At 49.7% G+C, this 22966-nt stretch overlaps 1 protein-coding gene across 3 annotated transcripts in view; it reads left to right on the top strand.

Annotated features, from left to right (window-relative positions):
• Nucleotides 1–22966, top strand: part of HIPK2 (homeodomain interacting protein kinase 2) — a 177324-nt gene that overhangs the window by 101945 nt on the left and 52413 nt on the right. For all 3 annotated transcript variants that reach the window (XM_035021213.1, XM_035021215.1, XM_035021214.1), the window contains exons 3-6: nucleotides 17492–17615; nucleotides 17883–18002; nucleotides 19826–19912; nucleotides 21552–21736. In XM_035021213.1, coding sequence (XP_034877104.1) covers nucleotides 17492–17615; nucleotides 17883–18002; nucleotides 19826–19912; nucleotides 21552–21736 — 516 coding nt within the window. The remainder of the gene's footprint in view (nucleotides 1–17491; nucleotides 17616–17882; nucleotides 18003–19825; nucleotides 19913–21551; nucleotides 21737–22966) is intronic.

Genomic DNA, 22966 nt, shown 5'->3' with positions numbered 1-22966 from the left:
GCTCCTGTCTGCATTCCTCTTCTTATACACGTACACCAGATGCTAAGCTTCTTGAGAACAGAAACCATGGCTTTGTATCACCCTCTAGCAGAGTCTTGGACACACTAGGAGCTCAGTAAATACTGGTGATTGAGTTTATTACATAATCACTCAATAATGTTCCCTGAGTGTGGGGTGAGGGTGAGGAGGCAGGCAGAGTGTCCCACCCCTGCTCTCACATGTAAAACCACCTAGAGCAACATTTTCAGCAAGCAGAAGGGTCCCCCTCTTCTCATCCAGCACTTGACTATTTAGGGAGGATATTAAGAGCATGATGCTGTTAACATTATATTCCTCTTCTAAAAATTTGCAAAGGACTGTATAGAATTGTTCACAAATCCGTTATCCAGTGGTTGGCTAGTTAATTCCTGAGTAAGCCACTTTGAAAACTGATTATAATCCTGCTTCAAATGGAGAGTTGGGAGAAGGCCAAAAAGGGTATATTATTGTATCTCGTAGGAGGGGAGAATCCGGCAGATAGTCACTGAGTTATGGCGCCAGAGCCTTCCTTTCTTCTGTTATTGTAAATTATTGTTAGAGTAGAAAGCCAAATCAGCAAAGTGAGACTCCAGCATTGCACTTCCTCTCAGCTGAGGTCTTATATAATGAAGAACTTCATAAACAAACATTGCATAAATTTAATGTGGGATCTCTCCTATTAAAGTTCGTGCTGTTTAATGTAAAGCGGAATAATCGTTTCATATGCCTTATAAATTCTAAGGTGTCCCTTGCTTCTGGGGTAGTTTAATAAGAGAAAACTAGTTTTATGCCCTTCAAAAGTCCCCAATATACTGCTAAAACAGTAATTTTGCGTCGCTACTCTACTAGTCTTCCTGCCTCTGTCTCTCCCTTGGGGGTCTCAAACCCAGGGGCCTGTAGGGCCGGGCAGGTAACATCAGTGAGCTGGTGAGGCTGTAGCAGGGGGCGGCACTAGTCAGCCTGGGTGAATTATTGCCAAGCACAAATGTGTAGCCCAGATTTGCCAGGGCTTTGGATTTTCGGGAGAAGCTGGGAATCCAGGCTTTTAGGAAATGTCACCTGATTTCTAAATGTTAGTAACTAATTCAAAAAAATGGTAAGTCCTTTGTGGGCCAAACAGTTTCTGGCTCCGTGTGGGATACTTTTCTGGGGGAGGGTAGTTTGCAACCTTTGTCCCATCCCTTCAGGCCTTGCTGCCTGTGGGCACTTGAAAATCCACCCCCACCCCCGCCCGCCCCATACCACTTACCACTTTGCCTCCAACCATTTTAAGGGGGCGTTTAATTCATTCCCATCTAGAGCCTCTGCCACGGCAGGGAAGGGACCAAATGGAGTGTCTACTACAATGGTGGGTGGCGGGCAGATGTTCAACTAAGGCTTGAGGGAAGAATGAGCCGCCACCTTCCTTTCTGTGCTCTGTCCTCTCTTTGAGGTACGCCCGCACCTGGGCATCACCTGTGGCTGTGCAACGAGTGACCTCAAAACCCAGGGGCTTCGCACAACAGTAAATGTGGATCCCCTCACAGTTTCCGTGGGCCAGGAACGTGGCCGCAGCTTGGCCGGATGGTTCTGCTCAGGTTCTCCTGTGAGGTGGAGGACCGGCCACGGCAGCTCGCGCTCGTGGCTCGCAGGCCGTGCTGGCGGCTGGCAGGAGGCCGCCGTTCCTTCCATGTGGGCATCTGCGTGGGACTGCTGGAGTGAGCGTCTTCACACCATGGCTCGGGCTTCTCCCTGAGCCAGTGGTCCGAGAAAGGGCAGGGCATGGGCGGCTGCCATGTCCTTTATGACCTCATCTCCCAAGTCACGCATCAGCGTTTCTGCAAAATCCTGTTCGGTGTTGGAGGGGCCCATACGAGGACGTTGAAAATACCAGGAGGGGAGCAACACTGGGAGCCATCTTGGAGGCTAGCTGTCATAGACCCTCAATAAATCCCTTTTAAACAAATGATCCAACACTGAGAGTAGTTTTTCAAAAAAACGTTAAAGGAATAACAGTTACGTAACAGTCATCCCATTTACTATTGTGTTCTTGAGATCAGCTTCAGAAATTAAATATCCTATTTTTTTAAGATTCTATTTGAGAGAGAGAGAGAGAGAGAGAGAGCGCGCGCACACATGCACATGAGAGAGCGTGAGCCTGGGGGGAGGGGGCAGAGGGAGAAGCAGACTTCCTGCTGAGCAGGGAGCCTGATGTGGGGCTTGATCCCAGGACCCTGAGATCATGACCTGAGCCGAAGGCAGATATTTAACCGACTGAGCCGCCCAGGTGCCCCTAAATATCCTATTTTTACAGCCCGTCTTAGAACTGTCTTCCCTAAATGTGTCCAATCTTTTTTTTTTTTAAATAATTTTAAAACCCTACCTGTATCACCTCTTAGAGTGATAGATTCAGGTGTACCAGCTGCTTTTCAAGGAAACCCTTTCAATTATTGCTTACCTCTGTCTGCTTCATGGGGTACTCCTTGTTCTGATATTCTCTCAGTTGCCTGAGATGACACTTCTCTACTGAACCTAATGTTTTTTAAGGATTTGAAAGGAAAGTCCCCAAGAAGTAGCGTCCTGAATAAAGAGTAGAACGCCTTTGATATATTAATAGCACTTGTGAAGACAAATAGCCCCCAGAGATTCCCCGGGGCCCTCTGGATTAGTAGGAGGGGGCGCCAGTTAATCAGAGGCTACAGACGGGGAGAGGGGTTACTCCAGTTCCTGTCGGGGGATCTATTTCTGGTACCTCCTTTCCAGCCTCCCACCCCAACTCAGACAGCAGGCCTAAGTGGGCGCTGCTGGGGCTTACACACACACACACACACACACACACACACGACACCCTCAGGCTGCACGTTACCTTTGCCTTCTTCAAGAACCATCCTTAATATTCATTTTAACCAGATTTCACCTGAATGAAAATATTAAGGGGAAGGAAAGGTGCCCTGATGTGATTTCCCCTAGGAAAATCCCCACTGATAGCTAGTGCTTATTTGTTCAATAAACAAAACCTTAGGCTGGGAATTGAAGGTCAACACAAGCAGAGTCCAGGAGTGTGCACTGGGGCTGTGGAACTGTGCAACATTCTCGTGTGCACCTGGGGAGGGGTCTGGCACCACCGCCCCCCAGGCCCCACCCACTGCACCTTGGCGGTGGTCCCCAAGTTGGGGCGTCGGTAAATGGAAATGAAATGTATAATTCATAAGGCCGAGGTGGTGTGCGATCTGTGGAAGGGGGGTGGTAATTACAGAATTGAGAAATGAGGCTGCAGTGTTGTAAGTAACCTTTCTAGGTTAGAGACCGCTGTGATAGATGGCCGGCATTGTTCTCTTTCTGACCTTTTTCTGAACTTCCCCTTAGAAGAACAGAGGAAATACAGTTCTGCCTTTTCCCATATTGTTTTTGAATAATACCTTCAGATGCCAGCGTTTAGCGTTTCTGTTCTTCCGTTTGGGGTTTTGCTTCCCCTGCCCCCCATGCTTCACTGCTTCCCAAAGAAGAATCTAGCCGCTAATTACTTTGTCGCAGTATTAATGGTAAACACAGAAGCTACACAAATATTTGTCCATATTGAACAGAGTATGTACAGGAAAAGAAAATCGCCCTGCAGCATCCTTTCTCTCCCTCTGCCCCCCACCCCACCCCGGCCAAGCAGGCACTGGGGAGAGTGGTCCTTGGTAATGGTGCAGGTGGCCCGGCAAGAAATGTGTGGGACATGGCTGTTGGTAGGAAGATGACGGAGCCAGGGAGGGACCGCAAGCTCCCACTTGCAGAATAGTCATTTCAACCAGATGTTAACGTGCAGGCAGGAATCATGCTCATTCACGTTGAGGCTATCGATGCGATCCTAGGAGGAAAGGAATACCAAGGCTGGGGAATGTGTCCCGTGTGCCCTTCCCTTCCTCTCTGCAGCCTGAAATGCCCAGCGTTGTGCCCTCCTGCCTTCCCTCTACCGCTCTCGATTTCCTGCTCTGAACTGTGCCTCCCCGGTGATGTCCCATAACTTTGGGCTCTAGGATCAGCTGAAGTCTATCAGCCTCTGTGAAGTCGAGGAGCCCCAGAAGAGAGAAAGAAGGAAGGTCTCTGTTTCTCACACAAATAAGCATCGTTAAAGAGGCAGCAGAAGCGTTTCACTTAGCCTTGCAGTTGAATCTTGAGTTGAATGTTTGGGGTATTTGGGGTTGTTTTGTTTCCTGAAAAAACAAGTCTTTTGAGGCCAAATGAAAAGGAACTAGAGAGTTCTGTGTCAGAGCCTTTCAAACTGGGGACAGAATTCGGTTAGCTCCGTTCAGTTGGTTAATGTTGATTGAACACCTGCTGTGTGCAGAGGCACCACCTGCATAAAGAAGCAAATATAGGTTCTTTCTCCTCTAGGAACTTCTGATCTCATGGGGGAATCCAGGGCAGGCCTCAGTGCATACACACCTAGTCCTACTTACAGAGCGGACGCTCCCCAGAGGCGAGCATGACAAGCGAGCACGCAGTGACTGTAAGTGATAGTTCGGAACTTTTATTCTTTGGCAAAAAAGAAACTGAGCTCTTCACACCAGTCATCATTGCCATTCTTTCAAACATCCACTTAATTGCTCGTGGGTTTTTTTAGTTGAATATTTTAAAAATGTCCCTCGCTGCCTCCTTTCTTCACGTTTTCTCTGGTGATTTCTTTCTTCATCTCCAAGTAGTTAGTTTCTCCTTTTTCGCCCACCGCTCCTCCACTTACATATACTTTAAAGATACAAACTTCCTATGCCAAGCTTCTCCCATTAAAAATAGAGCTTTATCGGTTTCTGTTCAGATTTCCCCATGGAAAGCCCCATTATCAGAGAACTCACAAGAGCTGCCTGCTCCCTACCTCTTCTCTTACCCTAAAACGAACACGCAAATAGTAAGCAACCCGTTTTTATTTCTCCCTCAGATAATCAGTCCAGTTCAACAAACATCGTGTATTGAGCATTTACTTTGTTCTTGCCTAGTGCTTGGCAGTAGGGGGAAAAGAATGTAGCCATAGCCTCTTCTAGCTCCTGAGTGTAAAGCATGATAGCCAACGTCTGTGAGGACCCAGGACTCTGCTGGGGGCTGTGAGGTGCACAGACATAAAGAATGCAATCTGCCACTTCGAGATGCTTCCAGTCTCATTGAGAAGCTGGTTTTAAACAATCATGAGTATCAGTGCAGGCATGAGTGGAAGAGCCGAACGGCCCGTGGGTGTGCTGTGGGAACATGGAACAGGAGGGTGCCTCGGGCAGGGAAGGCTTCTGGAAGAGGCAGGATTCCAGTTGAGAGCCCGGATGGCAGCCAGAAAAGGTGCTTTCCGAAGAGGCAAACTGGGAGCACCGGGGGTGTCCGGGGGCCCCACCCTGACCACTCCAGTGAGTCTGGAGGGTTCTGCCTCCGTCCCTCCCTCCCTTCACCTCTCTTTTCACTTTGTGCCTTGAGCTCCACAGATGTGTGGTATCTCCCCGATTCCATGCGCTGGTTAGCTCATTTGGCTTAGACTAGTGTTTGGTGCTCAAGAGAGCAAAAGGAACGTCCTGCTCTCCTTTGCTGGAGGGTGCTCCATTCCGCAGGCATGCAGGAGAGGCCCAGCTCTGGGATTACAAAGAGGCCCCATGGTTAGGGTGAGAAAAGCAGTCAATGGGAAGATAGGGCAGTGCTATCTTCATCTGGGGGGATGCTACCTCCCCTTCCCCTGACAGAAACATCTGTGCTCCACCCCACACTTGGCTGTGCATTGCTGACCATGAGGCCCAGCGGCCCTCCCCAGAAGGATGCCCACCCCTCCGTCCCACTGGTTGAAGGTTCAGAGGCCTTTTAGAGCCCATGTCCACTGCACTTCAGCACCCCCTAGTGTGAGCTGGAAAGAGCCAGCTTGGTTTTTTCCTCCGTGACCCAAACAAACACAAGAAAGCAAACTTGGGCTTGGTTTGTTTTGCTTTGTTTCAGCTCCTTTAGGAAAAGTTGAGTGTTGGAAGGGTTTCCCTAAATAAGCTGCCCTTGGCCGGAGACCTAAACTTTATGCCCATTTTGTTTGGCAAAACTCCTGCTGGAACAACCAACCAGTTGCCCTGTCCCGACCGTGTCTCATCCTAACAGGCTGTGGTTAAGACCACCATGTGGGTGAAAGCTGCGCCCTCTGCCCTCATCTGTGGGTTTGGTCTCCTGGCAAGGCGAGCACGGTGTGCACTCCCCCTGGGAGCAAGGCCTGCCTCCTCCACCGGGCTCTCTGGCCCTGCTCGTGCCTGCCTGCTTGGAGACGGGACTCATGCTGTACTTTCTGGGTCGGAACCTGCTCCATTGGCCAGGACGGCTCCTTGCAAACTGGCTCAGGTAGTGTGTCAGCAGGCGTCAGCCCCCTCTTCCTCGGTAATTCTTTCCCCAAAGTGCCACACAGGGAAGGAGGCCTCTTCTGAGGGTGTGGGAGTATCCCTCTTGCCACAGTGGAAACTGACCCTCCGGTTTGTGTTTGGCATCTTTCTTCAGGGGATTCTCTTTCATATCTCAGGTCTCCGGCCTCTGCTGTCTCGATTGGTGTGTTTCCAGTCAGTGACACTGAATGCATCACCCTTTCAAAGAAGGAGCAGGTTTCCATCTTCAGTCCCTTTTTCTTATCCTCAGCCATTAACTGTAGAGAATGCCTCGTGATTTAGCCCCACGCACCGCATGATCCGATGGTGCTGGAAGGAAAGGAAATAGGCTAAGGATGAGCCTTGTCTTTGTTACAGTTCACTCACTAAGTGTTGTGAACCCCTGGGCCTCTCCCGTGCAGGCCCAGGGACCCCTAGCAGGAAAACATCATGATTCTTCAGCCCTGTGTGGGTTCATTCGTTCATCCAGCAAACGTCTTGGAGGGACTCACTATGAACTCACTGAAACTAAATATTAACCAAATGTTTACTGACATTTAAATCACTAAAGTTGCACATAAGTAAGTGATATTACCTTCTTCATGTTTTTATCTGGGGTAAAGGGTGAGCCTTGAGTTGATTGATTCGTGTGAAAGAGGCCAGCCTTTTACCCCCTGGCCTGACATCTCGTTTTCACTCCACTGGTGGGTAACATATCACCTCTCTGAATCAAGTGAAGGTGCTGCATTTATAATTGATTCCCCAGGAATTCCAAATTCCCTCCCAGTGCAGAGAAAAGAGGAGCAGCTTCCGGAAGCTGAGAGGTGGCAGCGGGACTTGAGTATGGGCGGGCTCCCTGGGGAAGCTCTAAATGCACAGTTCAACCCTCAGTTTTAGTCAACAGACTAGCAACAAAGCAGAAGAAAAACAATCCACAAAAGGAGCTAAAAAGACCGTCTGAGGCTTTGTCTCCTTTCTCTCTCAGCCAGCTCTGTCATCTTCCCAGCTCCGGGGCTTTGTGCTGAGCCCTCCCTCTAGTCCGCCTGCTTGGGGAGCCTGCATCGTGAGGCCTGGGGTCCACGCTGCCCACTGATGCACAGGCCACACAGGGCCACCACAGGTGGAAAGGGGATGGCGCATGGGAGGGAATGTGCAGGGGCTTTGCGACAATGACCATGCTCTGTGTCTTCACCAGGCTGGTAGGGACCCTGGTCGTTGCTTTTTGATAAGTCATTGAGCTATATGTTTTTGCTTTGTGCGCTTCTTTGTGTGTGTCTTATCTTATACAATAAAAAATAATTTAATAAAGATAAAAAAGACTCGAAAACCTTGAGCGGCACAGGAGTGAAAAGAATCGGTCTGTGTAGATACGTGCAGAAACCTGTGATTCTCTTTCCCTGGCTGACGGGTGGTGGCACAGACGTGTCTTGAGCACATACTTTGGCACAAAGTGAGAGCATAAAACCTGATGATCTTCTAGTCCTGTGGGGGGTGGGAGGCAAGACCAGGCCTTGTCCAGCAACCCTTGGCTTCATGGTCAAAGGCACTAGAGACCAGCCTGGGAGCAACTTGCAACGTAGACCCAGTGTATGTCAACAGGGTAAGGAATTACAGGGCAGTGTAAGCATCTTTGAAATGAGCCATTGTGGGGTCCAAGCTGATTTCTTCCTAGGGACATTTCTCATTGAGATGCAGAAGGAATTTCGAGGCTACCATCAGAATATACTCCAGACATCTGAGAACTGGTTTCGAATTCATACCAATATCATTAGAAGCTTTGGGGGTTAAGTTCCAGATCCAGCCTTTTCTTCTGGTATGTAAGCAGGAAAGTTAGATTTGGGTGCTGTACTTTGTTTGCAGAGGTGAAGCAGTGCTGGGACACAAGGATCAGCATGGGGGTGGAGTGGGGGTGGGGACCATACAGCTGACCCTTGAACAACATAGGTTTGACCCTTGAACAACATGGTCCGCTTACACACAGGTTTGGCTTTGTTTTTTATAAATACAGTACTGTAAGTATATTTTCTCTCCCTTATAATTTTCTTAATAACATTTTCTTTTCTCTAGCTTACTTTATTGTAAGAATACAGTATATAATACATATAACCTAAAACATGTGTTAATCGACTAGTTATGTTATCAATAAGGCTTCAGTCAACAATAGGCTATTAGTAGTTTAAGTTTTGGGGGAGTCAAGTTATACGTGGCTTTTCAACTGCTTGGTGGAGTGGGAGTTGGGGCCCCAACCCCATGTTTTTCAAGGGTCAACCATATATGTATTTAGTGTACATCAGGAAAGTCTCATTCCGAGCCAAGATGTTCATTGCCCATACAGATAAAAAATTGTCACTCTGATTCTGACATTACACTGGAAATGGTCAGTTGAATCAAAGAAGCCAGCTTCCTTTGGGAGACTGTCCAAGCGTGGCATGAGAATGATGACAACATCTAACAACAAATGATGACAACAACCAAACCGTGGTTATTATAATCAACCTTCCATATGGACATGATGAATCGTTCTGATGTCTTGAGCATTTCTCTTGATGATAGCTGGAAACATTCAGTTAGAACAGAATCACTGGTGAGGGTCTTGAAATGATCCTCATCAGCACACAGTGTTATGGACATCAGCAATGTCGCCCGAGGTAGAACTTCTAGAACATCCGTGCAGTGATTTTCCTGCATGCGTATCATTGAGCTGGAACCACCCACAGGCATGAGTGGGGCATCTTTCCTAGCTCTCCTTTTAGAGTCAGAGCCTTGCTCCCTGTGGCAGCCCTCCACCACAGTGCCATCCTCAGCGTATTACAGGGCAAAACTACTTCTGTGGAGTGTGTCTAGAAATCTTACAGTCCACAGTGTTTGGTTGGGCCATCACAAGGACAGAGTCCTCATCACCTTGGCTGAGTGCAAGCTCATGCAACGAGTGGACTCCTGGTCAACCTCACCCTGTGGCTCCTCCCTGAAGCTCTGTCCCTTGGTCCCCTTGTCCTTCTCATCTCCCCAGCACCCCAGTCAAAAACGAAGTTATTTCTCTCACATGTCCTGTTTACCGAGGAAGATGTGTCTTTCTCAAAATCAAATCCCAGGTTGGCCTTGGATTCACCAGGCCTCGATCACTAGTTAGATCTCCACTTGACCTTCCTGGGTCCCCCAGACATGGTATGAAGCCATATTCCGGGCACGCTGCTCCCCATTTTCCTAGCATCCCACTGGTGACCAAAGGATGGATTCTCTCTCCGTCTGGCTGCCCTGAGACATGCTCCCCTGCACTCACCCTGCAGGCTGTCTACTGTGCAGATCCTTCGAGCTTTGCGGTTCAATTTCTCTAAAATAGCCTCCTTCCAGTCTTCCAATTTCTGCTGTTTCTCGGGTCCTGTGTTCTTTGATGTAACCCCTTGCCTCCCACCCCGGGTCATCAGCACAAATAGTGGCTCAGAGCTCATGTCAGCATTTCCGAGTCCCCTTATATTTGCAGTGGAAACATAAGATTGAACAACCCATCTGAAATACAATTTTGCATTTTGATTGCTTCTGCCCCAGCCATACTGAGGTTACTTTCAATCTACATATATTTGTGGGACCGGGCTTTTTCACTGCAGTTCAATTCAAGTACACCTTATAATATCAGTGATTATAAAATACCATGGACTAATAGAGTGTCTTGCTTCCAAGGAGTTCAAACTGCCTTATAATTCTACCGACCATCATTTATCTTCATCTTCATATGCTGCTGTAGAGACACAAGAGAAAAAAAGAGAGATTAATAATCACATTTTACAGATGGTGAAATAAAAACTCGGAGAAATTGAGTAACATTTTTCCAGAAATGTACAGTTCTTCCTGGGCTCTCTGATTAGTGTTGCAGATTTATTGCCCAAGTTGGGAGTGGCCATGAACCTTGCACTTGTTTTACAAGTGCACCGTGAGAATGGTCGAGACATCGACTCTGGTCGCCCACTCAGCCGGGAGAGGCCAGGTGAGCAAGAGATGGTACCATGAAAGGGGATGCAGGCTTAGGACAGGGTTTCCCCATGCCAAGGGGAAGCGTGGGGCTTATGGCTAGGCACTTTTCTTTCTGAAGTTAGGTGGTAGGTATTTGGCTGTTGGTTATATTCATTTTTGTACCTTTTATAGAAATAAATGAGACAAAAATGTTTAATATGTATGCTTTAATATATTTAAGCAGTTTTCCTAGTGTTTCCACTTATAAGGAAGAAAGTGGGTTTTAAAAATGAGGAAAAGGGATGCTCTTTATTCGACTGCTATGACACAGATGTGTTACAGATAAATGATTTAATACGTTTTGATTGCCTGCTCTCTGCCAGGCCCTCTGCTAGGTGCATCCTATGATGCTTTGTTTAATTTCAGCCTCATACCAGCATCAGGAAGTCGAGGCACACAGCTAGAACCTGCCAGCACCGGATTCCGCCTACGAGCGTGTGTCATTCCCACTCAGCTTGTGTGGTCTCCACACCTCTGTTGGGGGTCACTCCTTTGCAGGGTCCCATGGTCTGGCCGTGATCTGGGACTACCCTGTCCGCTCCAGGTGCTGTTAGGAAGGCTAGTGGAGCGAAATATCAAAGCTTCAATAATTGATGTGTCGAAAATGACAGTCATTTATTCTCTTTCTATAGAAAAATAGAATTTTCTGTGTCTTGCTGCGGGAATGTTGGAAAGGAACAATCTCCCTCTTAGGTGCAAATTTTGTCTGGCACTTCATGTGTGTTTAAAGTATTTTTGATGTCCCAAAATAGCGATGAGGAGACTGTGTAAGATGATTCCGCAGGGCGGCAAATGAAGGATGAGTCATTAACAGAACCTGGGTGATTTGGAGCCCAATGGGGGGGCCCGTTTCCCAAGCCAGCAGCCCTACCTGCTGTGGAACTGAACTGAGAACAGAAACAGCCCCCGTAGGGGCACCTGGGTGGCTCAGTTGGTTAAGCAACTGCCTTCGGCTCAGGTCATGATCCTGGAGTCCCGGGATCGAGTCCCGCATCGGGCTTCCTGCTCGGCGGGGAGCCTGCTTCTCCCTCTGACCCTCCCCCCTCTCATGTGCTCTCTGTCTCTCTCATTCTCTCTGTCTCAAATAAATAAATAAAATCTTTAAAAAAAAAAAAAAAAGAAAAAAAAGAAACAGCCCCCGTGGAAGAAACCAGCATGTTTTCTTTTTGTTTTTACATATGTAAACTTTGAAACAGAAAGGCCAAATAGTGTGCCTCTTGTCATAGGGCATGTTGCCAAAGAGATGGTGCTAGCTTCAGGGGAAACTGGTGCCCGCTAAGAGTGTGGGGTTGAAACAGAACGATTCCTTCTACAGATGCGTAGGGAGCACCTTCCATGCCCAGGCACTGTGCTAGGCACGGGGATGGGGCGAGGGTGGGGCGTGCACTCACCCTGCCCTGTGCCCCGGAGGCCACCCCCGCCTGTGCACTTACCGAGACTCAGCTCAGACTTCTCCCAGGAAGCCCTCCCTGCTCTGCCTCTCCACCCCCATAGTCTTTCCCCCTTTGTGCCCTGGGCATGTACTCGGCACGTTGTATGTTAGCTGTTGGCATGCTCTCACCTGCAGCCAGGCAGGGAGCTCCTGGAGGGGCCATAGGGTCTCGTTTATTTATTTTTCAATCCTCAGCACTGTGCATGACGCATAGCGGACACTTAGGAAGTGGCGGTTTGGACATTCGAGTGAGTGAGTGAGTGAATGAGTGGAGCTTGAGCCAACTTCTCGCTCAGACTCACCATTGGTGAGAATGGTTTTCACTTCAGTCAGGAGTAAATGGGCCTCAGCAACCACCAGACGTGCCTCAGGTGCACTGAACAAAAAGAAACCGATTTTAGGCTTCACTTTGAACTTCCAGGGGCTCAGAGCCGTATAGACCAGCAGCACAGGGAACAGGGCAGGTGCAGGATCGCAGCAGAATGGTCTTCAGTCCCCCGGAGATTACTGAGAGCCAGGTAGAAGAGCACCTTCCTTAGCCGAGGGCTCAGGGCCCCGGTGTCGAGCAGGTATTTATGGAGCACGTGAGCAACAGACCCTGCCCCCTCAGAAGGCTTAACGGGGAGCCGGTGTGCAAACTGTGTTCAGAACAGTTGGTGCCCAGTTCACGTTTATTGGACCAAGCTGGTTATGGGTGGTCGTGTATTCATCCCCTGGTGTGGCCAGCACGGAGAAGGTGGGCAGCGTGTGTTTGAGGAGGAGGGAGGCGGGAGGGGCCGGGCTGTTGCAGAGATGTGATCAGGGTATCGTGTGTGCTGGAAAAGGACTGAGGGAGAGTTTGGGGGTGGACTAGAAAAGACAAAGCAAAGGCTAGAGGCCTGGATCGAGGAGGCACAAGGGAGCTGGTCTCCCTGGGAGCCGAGGGCGGCGCTGGCTTTAAGAGAGTTAGGAAGAGACGGGCTCTGGAGACCTGAGCTGTGAGGCCTTTTCAGACCCCTCGGGGCCCTGGAGCCCTGCAAGCCCCCGCCACTCTCTCTGGCCTTTTTGCCGGAATCGGTTGGTGAGCCGCCTGCAGGCCGGTGTCCCCCGGGCCCCCACTCCCGGGGTTCCTGCCCACACGGAGCGTGCTCTTCCTCGGGCGAGAGCCTGCCCCTCATGCCCAGCTTCCATTCCCTCGCGAAGATTTACCCCTTCTGCTGTCCTCTTTGTTTGTGCTGCCTTAGAACTTTCCGTGTGAATCACATATTGTAGCGCTTTCTTGTATTTAATAAAGGTTTATTCAATCAACAAATCCTTATTGATTGAGTGGCTACTAAATGCCAGGTACTGTGCTGCCCTGTGGACGGAGCAGGGGGAGACAGACGGTAAGCAGGTTATTGGGGAAGGTGCTATAAAGTGACATTTATGGCACCGGGGATGGAGACTAACTGGTGTCAAGGGAGGCCCGTCTGTGGCCATGACAATTAAGCTGAGGTTTGAAGGATGAGAAGGAGGCAGCCGTCTGAGTGCCAGTGGAGGGAGCGTTCGAGGCAGAAGCACCATGTTGCACGGAGGCTCTAGGTCCAGGAGCTGCGGTCCTCTAGAAATTGAAATTGAAAGGACAGTGGTGAGCAGGGCAGGGTCGTGATCACCAAGGTCCCGTGGGCCATGGAGGGATTTTAGTGCAGCAGGGAGCCTCTGTGGGCCTGAGAGCAAAGGGAGAGGTGGCCTGTCTGCTCCAGAAGCTGTGCAGAGAGCGGCCTCCATGGGGGAAGGAAAGACCCGAGAGGGGGCTCCAGGTGGCCAGGGCCGGTGTGGTGGCAGCGGACATGGAGAATCGGGGGCCGGTCTGAGAGATCCTTGCGAGCGGCGACAGGGATGGATTGGTGGGGAGGACCAAGGTAGAGGTGGGAACCAGAGAGCGTCCCGGGTTTCCAGCATGAGAGCGGGCCGGAGGGGCTGTGAGTCCCTTCAGTGAGACAGCCCCACAGAGGGAGGGATGGAGGGAGGGACGCGTTGGGGAGGGGAGGCCAAGGGGAAGAGTTCCCTTGTAACCAGACTAAGTTTGAGGCAACTGTGAGTCATTCCCAGGGAGGCGCTGGGCCATCAGGATGTACCTCTGGAGCTGAGAAGGGTCCAGCGTGGAGATGGACGTTTGGAAGAATGAATGGAGTCCAGACCTGTGGCAGTGGATGTAGTTGCTGTCAGCTTCCTAGGGTGGCAGAGATAGTCCCCACAGAACGCAGGACTTGGAACAATAGCTATTTACTCTCTCATGGGCCTGGCGGCTGGAAGTCTAAAATCGAGGTGTCGGCAGGGACATGCTCCTTCTGAAGCCAGTCGGGGAGGCTCCTTCCGGGCCTCTCCCAGCTTCTGGCGGCCCCGGGCACCCCTTGGCTGCTGGCGACCTCACTGCAGCCTCTGCCTCCATCCCCACGTGGCCATCTTCCCTCCACGTCTGTGTCCCAATTTCCCTCTTCTAAGGACAACCGTCCTGCTGGCTTCAGGGCTCACCCTACTCCAACGTGACACAATCCTCACTAACCACCTCTGCAGCAAGCCCATCCCCAAATAGTGTCACTTCTTCAGGTGTCGGGGATTAGGACTCCAACATGTCTGTTTCGGGAGTTGACACAATTCAGTCCCTAACCGTTAACCTAGAACAAGGGTGCAGAGAGAGAAGACAAGGGGTCCTTGGGGCTTCGCCATCACAGAGCAGGTGGCCAGAGGAGGACAAGCCCACAAAAGAAATGGAGAGGCAGGAGTGTGTGGCATCGTGAAAACCCCGACTGCATGTTTCAGGACGGGCATGGGACGGGATGGTCACCGGTGGGAAAGACATGCGCCTCTCGGGTCACGGAGCTGAGAAGTTGACCAGTTGACGTGACAACGGCGCCCTTGAGTGAAGCAGAGGATGGAAGTCAGCCGGAGGAGGGCAAGAAGATGGGGGGTGAAGCGGAGATGCTGCAGGAGACCACCCTGGAGATCTGGGGGGAGAGGGGCAGAGAAATGGGGCCACAGCTGCAGGGTTGTGAACAGACGGAGGAAGGGTTTGGTTTCGTGTTTGGTTTGCTTTGTTCTTGTGCTGTATTTTAGTTTTTGAAATGGGAGAATGTGGAGCGTGTTTGTACGCTTGAATTAGCTCTGCTTTCGTGTCTGCGTGTTTGCGTTGCACACCAGTAGTGTTCAGCCTTCCTTGTCACGTGGGCTAGCCCGTCGGGGACAGGCCCGGGCCTTCTATTTCTTTTGTCCTGCAAGCATCTAGCCTGATGCTTGAGCATTCGTTCATCGTGGTCACAGCAAGAAACGTGTTCTGCTGTGCACACCGTGGTGCCGTGAATGGCTGCCCCTTCCTCTTCTAGTAGGAAATGGACTGAGAGCCGTCTTCACAGACCCTGTTCAGGTAACGTCAGTTGACGAAACCCACATCTGGTGTTTCTTGCCAGAGAACATCACTGAAGTGCCCTTCGCTCCCGTCTTGTGTCTTGGATTCACCTTGCACATCCTCAGGGAACAGAACCTGAGAAATGGGTTTCCGGCCTGCTTCGGGGCGTGAGAACCGGTGATTAATCTGTTAGGAAGGTCGGCCCCATGGCCAAGTCCAGAGATGCCCCCATGAGACCAGCCCAGTATGTTCCCAAGACCCGACGTGGAGACTACGAGGGGCAAAAGCCCAGGTCACAGGAGTAGGGAGACAGAGGTGTGGAGAGGCTTGATCCGGCAGCAGTAGCCTGCCAGAGGGGAGCAGGAACCAGGACAGGCACTCGTTCCCCAAGGAGAGGCCTGAGTCTGCATGTGAGAGGAGACTCTCTAGAACACTCTAGAACAGAGAGGGCAGAAAGGAAGGCAGGTTCTGACACATAGGGAATAAGAGAGATTGCATTGCTAGAGGCAACCCGCAGTCATTTCATCCATGTACACCGTCTAGCACTGCGACTGAGATGACTGGCAGGTGACTTCCAGGGGACTCTGGAAGCCCACGTGTGTGGGGGCAACCCTGGACACAGTGACCTCGGCCAGGTGTGGGACTGAAGGCCCCATGACACAGGCCAGTCTGGCAGGGATGTATCCTAAGGCAAGCACAGACCTCCCCAGCGCACCAGCGCCAGAGGGCAAGAGCATCCTTCCACGTTCAACCTAGCCGTCAGCACCCGGGACTGGAGGACACAAAGACCTGTGCGAGGGTGAGGCGCCAGGCAGAACCCTGGCAGCCGAAGTTGCCAGCAGTGAGGGGATGGGGAAGACCCATTAAGTAGGATCAGTGGCAGCTTGCACCCCCCCCCACACACACACACATAGTAACTCCCTCCTACCAAGCCTGGGAAGACCCACCCGGCCTTGGACTCTGGCAAAAGCGTGTTTGGAGCCCAGACTGAGGACTGTGGCGCTCTAGAAGCAAGCACCTGGCGGAGGTGCCGAATCCCCAGCTCTGAGGAAATGAGGAAACTCTTTACTTCTGAAAAATCAAGACTGTGTAACAAAACATCTTGGTTTTTTTCAATGCTATGATCTGGAGACAAAAGATGAGCCAATGAGAGCAAATTTAAAAGAAAAAAGTGGGGAGATGCTTTCTAAGTGGGGAGCATTCAGCTTGAAGCTCCGAGACAAGGGGAGGTGTTCTGACCACACTCTTGCTCCCTCCTCCCGTGTTAGCTGGGTGAAAATAACCCAGACGGAGTCGTCTCCCCAGCTCCCACTGCTCCCACTCCAGGCTCCTGAAAGGGTAGGAGAGTGGCGTCTTCTGGCATTGCTTAATCAAGTGGGAAATTTGCAGAGAAAACAGAGGCTGGGCTAATGCATTTCATTATCAGCAGAGCGCCTTGAGCCACATTTTTTTAAGCTGTGTTCATATCTCATACTTTGAACCAGGTTTTCTCCAAAATGTACCCCTACTTAATCATGACACATTCTTAGAAAAGAAAATGCACTCTGTGGTGTCCTTGGTTTTCGTTACTAACTACATGTGAAAATTTCCCTTTGAATTTAGGTGGTTTCCTTCGGAAGCTCCGGCACGTAATCTTGTCTATCACGTGAAGGGACATAATCCTACAGTCAGGAACGGGTTTATAATGGAGTTCTGACTGGTACCCAGACTATGGATTCAGGAACATGGTTCTATAATTATATTAGGGGACTTTTTAGGAGACTAAGTTTTTAGAAGCTGATGATAAAACAAACAAACAAAAAAATAGTATTTCCTTACAAAAGTGTGATTCAGACTCCTAAGAAGACGGATCATTGGCATTAACGGATTTTGGATTGAATCCCCTTATTCTGGGGTAGAGGCAGCTTGTTTTCTATATTACTGAAAGTAGAGGACCTGTATTTCAGAATTCCTTTGTAAAAAACCAGGCATTCTCTAAAGATCGGTTTCCTGGGTTTTCAATTACAAAAGATAACTCCTGAGTCTCTCTAAAGCGGTTACTAGCTCATCTGGTTAGAGTATAATGGTAATGAAGTCAATGGATGGGGCTCCCTGTAGGTCTATTGTAGACCTACCCTTCATCTCAGCCGGCCATCTGACCACACTGCCTGCTTACGGGGGAGGACCAAGCCCAAGAATGGAGGGATCACTGCCATGCAGTGCAAGAACCACAGGTCCTTTAGAGGGAGGCAGTCATGGCACCCCGGGTTTGAAAGATAGGATTTTATGTAGAGTTCATACAGAAATAGCTGCCTGCACTTCCAAATCGCTAATGATTTCTCTCCCATTCTTCCTTTTCAGGGCCCCTGAGATCATCCTTGGTTTACCATTTTGTGAGGCAATTGATATGTGGTCCCTGGGCTGTGTCATTGCGGAGCTGTTCCTGGGCTGGCCGCTCTATCCCGGAGCTTCCGAGTACGATCAGGTGGGTCCAGGCAGCTCAGGCGTTCATAAGAAGCACTTCCTTTATAACATGACACATGGGTGGGGTTATAGGGTATTTCCTTGTCTCCCAAACCTTGCTTCCCGTAACAGTGCTTTTCTTTCTTTATTCCTCTTTCTTGCCCCTTTTTCTTCTATTACTTCTTTCTTTCCCTATAAAATTGTCATTTTTGTCAAAGGCACTAGAGCCATGAGTACACCGTAAGTACGACAGGAAACGGCCTGACCTCCTTCTCATCTTTTCTTGCAGATTCGGTATATTTCACAAACACAGGGTTTGCCAGCTGAATATTTATTAAGCGCGGGGACAAAGACAACTAGGTTTTTCAACCGTGACACAGACTCGCCGTATCCTTTGTGGAGGCTGAAGGTAGGAAGAGCGGCCCCTCCACTCCTCCCCAGTGCCCGACACTCAGGGAAGAAGGGCACCGTCCACTTAGTGGGGGAGATTTTACCATCGGCACGTGGATCCTGGATTTCACTTTGATTCAGCCAGCAGCATGGGAGAGGGGGTGACCATTGTTGATATATGGGATGGATGAATTTGGATGTTCAAAAGCACCACTTTGCTTGGCTTGCTGCCTGCGAAGCTCAAATCCCAACTTCTGGGGGCTAAACTCCTGGGATATAATCCCAGTAAACCATGATGACTTGTTGGGTTTGTGCTGGAGACAGAAATGAACCACCCCCTACCCTCGAGGAGCTCCCAATCCAAAGGGAACCTGGACGCATGTGGCGAGACCAAGCCCGCACCCCCCACACCCCCACTGTCACAAGTGCCCTGTCCCTGGTAGGAGCAGAGTGTGGGGCCAAGAGGAGGGATCCTTGAATACTGCCTGGGGCAGAGGGTCAGGGAGGAGCATTTGAGCTGGGCCCAAAAAGATGAAGAGGGTCTTCCAGGCAGAGGAAACAGCCTCAGCAGCATGGCATCCTAAGGCTCTAAGGAGGGGTCTGTCTGTCCGAGCCGGCAGGTGGTAAAGCGTGCCATTGCACACCATAAACTCTTGGGTGGTTTTACTTTAACAGAAACATATTTTGCTTTCACTTTGATCTGTGCCTAGTAATTAAAATTAATGTGCTTTCCTGGGAAGGAAAAAATAATGCAAGTCTTAAGTATGTTTTATGTTCATTTTAGGTGTTTCTTTTTTTGCAAGAGAGTAGGTGGGGTTTTTTGTTTGTTGGTTTTTTGTGTGTGTGTGTGTGTGTGTTTTTACAGAAACCACAGCCAAATTCTAATATGATTTAATGATAAAGTGTGGCCAGTAGTTGCAGATCTAGAAAAGAGATTTGAGAGCTAAGCAAGCACTCTGAGGCTGTTGATGAGAGGGCTGGCATTTGGCAACTGTGAGAGTGAGAAGCTCAAGGTCAGGTCCAGTGAAAAAGAGTTCCGGGGTGGAGAAGGGTGAGGCCAACCAGGGGCAGGGTTCACTTCTGTGTCTTAGTGAGGAGCCTCAGTCCTCCGTGTCTGGCTGTTCCTGGGATCAGAGCTTGGATCCTAGCAGCTCCAGGTGTGACATCCTTGAGTGAGATTTTGAGGATCAATTACCTGTGATCCATGGATGAGTCCAGAAACCCCTAGTAATTGGAGACAGCAGCTTCCTAGACCAAGGCCGGTGCAGGCACCATATGTGTGTGGCCCAGCCCCAGGAGGACTCTGGGGCCAGCTGCCGCTTCCTGGCCATGCTGCCTTGGCAGACTCCTTAAGCTTGCCATTCCTCTTTCTCCCTCTAGAACACGGGTTGGTCATCGTCCTACCTAGGATGGTTGTGAAGAATACTGAATGAGCTCATGGGCTTTAGAACAGTGCCTGGCAGGCAGTGAGAGCCTCTAGATGAGAGTTTGAGAAATAAAATTTAAATTTATAAAACCATGTGGAAAAAGGCCTCTGCTTCTCCACATGCGGAGTCTCACCTTATCACTTAAACTCGGGGGAGAATGAAGGGTTCTCAGGGATGTGGCATATTCTTATTGGAACCCTCTGGGTCTGATTCAGAGTAGGCCCCCAAAGGGTGTTTGTGGGAAGGAAAGAAGAGAGATGAGTTAGTGTGGTGGATGAGCAGGTCACTTTAAGAAGAGTGTCCTCTGAAAGATGGGAAAAAGACCCTCCATGAGAAGCAGAAGCTCCAGGGTTGGAGTCACAGTGACGAAAGAATTCACAAGACCAGTCAATCAGCTTTTGCCTCTTTTGACCAGACACCAGATGACCATGAAGCAGAGACGGGGATTAAGTCAAAAGAAGCAAGAAAGTACATTTTCAACTGTTTAGATGACATGGCCCAGGTAAGCCCCATGGGTGAGTATGCAATGTTGTTAGCCCTTTACAAACCAAGCACAGCAAGACCTCTGCGTAGTATAAGATGGCGGGTAGAAATTCACGTTACTCAACTGCAGTGGTTGACCTTGACCTTGAACAGTGATATGCCACTCCTAGTAAGAATACCATTGGGTTGGTGAAACATTTTCAAAACCTTACACCAGCTCTTTAAAAATAGCTTCAGTTTATTGGTTCCCATTTGTAAAAAAAAAAAAAAAAAAAAAAAGCACTGGCCAATCTTAGTGATGTTTTCATGAGAGGAATTCAAGCTCATTAGCACATTTGAGTCTCATGCCCGTGAGTCAGTGTATTAATTCCCTCAGGCTGCTGAAACAAGGTACTACAAACTGGGTGGCTTAAGACAGCAAACATTTATTCTCTCACAGTGCAAGAGGCTAGCAGTTTGGCATTAAAGTACCATCAAGGCCATGCCGCCTCTAAAGGCTCTAGAAAGAAACTGTCCCGTGCCTCAGTCCTCATGTCTGCTGGCCCCTGCCAGTCCTCTGTGTTCCCTGATGTGTAGCTGCATCACCCCGACCTCTTCATCCTTCTTCATTCGGCCTTTATTCCTGGGTTTCCTCTTGCCTGTGCACCCAGACCTCCCTCTTATTTCCTTATAAAGACACCAGTCATTGGTTTGGTACCCACCCTACTCCCTTATGACCTCATTTCAACTTGGTTGACATCTGCATAGACCCTGTTTCCAAATAAGGTCACATTCACAGGTACTGAGCATTAGGACTTAAACATACCTTTTGCCGCCACACAACTCAACCCACTTTAGTCAGTCTCTCTCAGCTCACTGGTGGGACTACAGGCTCTCACCTTTGTGCCCAGAGAAAATTCTAGAACTTTAGCTATTTTTAGTGTAAAGACGAGTCTAAAATCAGGACAACCCAAAGAGAGTTTTTCTTAAAATCAATGAGAAGTAAAGCTATAGACCAATAAACACTCAGCACACTTCTTACTGAAGATGAGTGTAACCAAAAATCATGACTCTGAGTAAAGGATACTTGTCGGTTGATTAGAAGCTTAGATTGTCTGAGAAAACTGAAATTGCTTTCCGGAGCTTGCCTTGGAAAATAATAGAAAGCACCGCAAAACAAGTCTTTCAAAAGCTGTCTTAAGCTTGCTCTTGGAAGAAAAATCCTATGCTCAGATATCCTACCCGTCTTGGCCAGAGGTAAGCCCCGTGAATACGGGGCCTAAATTAATTCTGGCCCTAACTCAGTGCATTGCCAGAGGACACAAACATTATAGACGGAAGAAGAGGTCACATCAGCTTCTGCAGGTTAAATAACCCTTTTTTGCATTTCATTTTTTACTACTTGCTTGTAGTTACTGTTTTTCAATTGTGATAAAATATGCATAGCATAAAACTGACCGTTTCGACCATTTTGAAGTATCTAATTCAGTAGTATCAAATACATTCACATTGTTATGCAACCAATGTCCAGAAGTCCTTCCATCTTGTGCTTATTTTCAATGAGGTGTGATAGGAGGTACATTTCAGCTTAACTGATGGAAGCAGGAGCAGAGAATAAGGGAAGTAAGGGGAGGTGGGGCACACTGGGGTTTTGGTAACCTGTCCCGATTTCCCTCCAGGTGAACATGACAACAGATTTGGAAGGGAGTGACATGTTAGTGGAGAAGGCAGACCGGCGGGAGTTCATCGACCTGTTAAAGAAGATGCTGACCATAGATGCTGATAAGAGAATCACTCCAATTGAAACCCTGAACCACCCCTTTGTCACCATGACACACCTACTCGATTTTCCCCACAGTACACAGTAGGTGTCTTACTCGATGCTTTTTACCAGGGGTCAGCAAACGTTTTCTTTAAAGTCCCAGATAGTAAATATTTTAGGCTTTGCGGCCATATAGTAGTTCTGTCGTTATAGGCTGAATAAAGGTGGCAGCCAGATTGGGCAGCCCGGGGCCACACCGCTTTACACCAAAAAGGAGGGAATGGTGGAGCGTGGGAGAGCGCGAGGCAGGATGAACCGGCCCCTGGGACCTGTGCATAAAGGGAGTGCTCAGAATGGCAGCATTTATGAAGCAAAGCCACTCAGTGCCAAAGCTCACTCCCAGAACCATTCTGGAGTGGCCTCTGTCTGGTCGGGATCCGGGCTTGTTCCTTCGGTCATCCATCCATTCAGCAGACTGTGTGCTGTGCCACATGGGGGTACAGTGTGGGGCAGAGCAGCGGGGGCTTCCAGCCTATAGGTGAGGGAAAGGCACCAAACAGGTGACCCCCCAAAGAAGCCGGCTGTTATCAGGGAAAGTAGGCTGCCATCGGGGCAGGGCAGGGCACCCCTAAGGAAGGACCGCCGAAGGAGGAGCAACAGGGAACCAGGGACAAGGCCGGCAAGGGCAGGAAGGGCGCTGCCTGCGTGGGGACTCCCAGCATGGGCGGCACAGGGTGGGAGCTGGGGTTCCAGGGGGGAGAAGAGGCCTCGGGGTGAGCCAGGCAGGGCCCCGTGTTAAAGATTTGGGTCTTCATCCTAAGAGCAGTGGAAATCACGGAGGGATTCCCGAGCAACGGATGGCTGGTTAGAGTTGATTTAACAAACACCTACCTGCTGCTCCATCAAGTCAGAGGGGCTGGGAGGCCAAGTGCCCATCAAGGTCAGCGATGTGAAAGTTGTGGGTGGCCCAAGAGCTGTTTGGGGGGAAGCCCCAGCAGGTTGCAGGACTGAGGGGAGGGGAGAGAGAAATAGGAGTGACTAGAGGGGCCCAAGGGGGCTCTTCTGATATAAAGAGACTGGAACAGTTCAACATGCTGGCAGGAAGTGTGTGTGGTGAGCGAGGGATTGAAGAGAAGGATCCAGAAGTTCCCTGAGACGCCGGGAGGGGCCTGGATTGTGAGACCATTGTTATGGGGCGGGGGGGGAAGTACATGGGTGTCAGCAGGCATGCTGGCTGGATGAGGGAAGTCGAGGATGTTCTTCAGGCAGCTCCTGTCTTCTTTTGTTGAGAGCCAGGTGGTTGGTGGCTGAAGAAGCGTAGGAAAGCCTGGG

The sequence above is a fragment of the Mirounga leonina genome, unplaced genomic scaffold (assembly GCF_011800145.1).
Source record: "Mirounga leonina isolate KUSES-001 unplaced genomic scaffold, KU_Mleo_1.0 Mir_174, whole genome shotgun sequence".
In the NCBI taxonomy this organism is placed as follows: Eukaryota; Metazoa; Chordata; class Mammalia; order Carnivora; family Phocidae; genus Mirounga; species Mirounga leonina.
The sequence above is the reverse complement of the archived record's forward strand: the minus strand, read 5'-3'. Positions and strand labels throughout refer to the sequence as shown.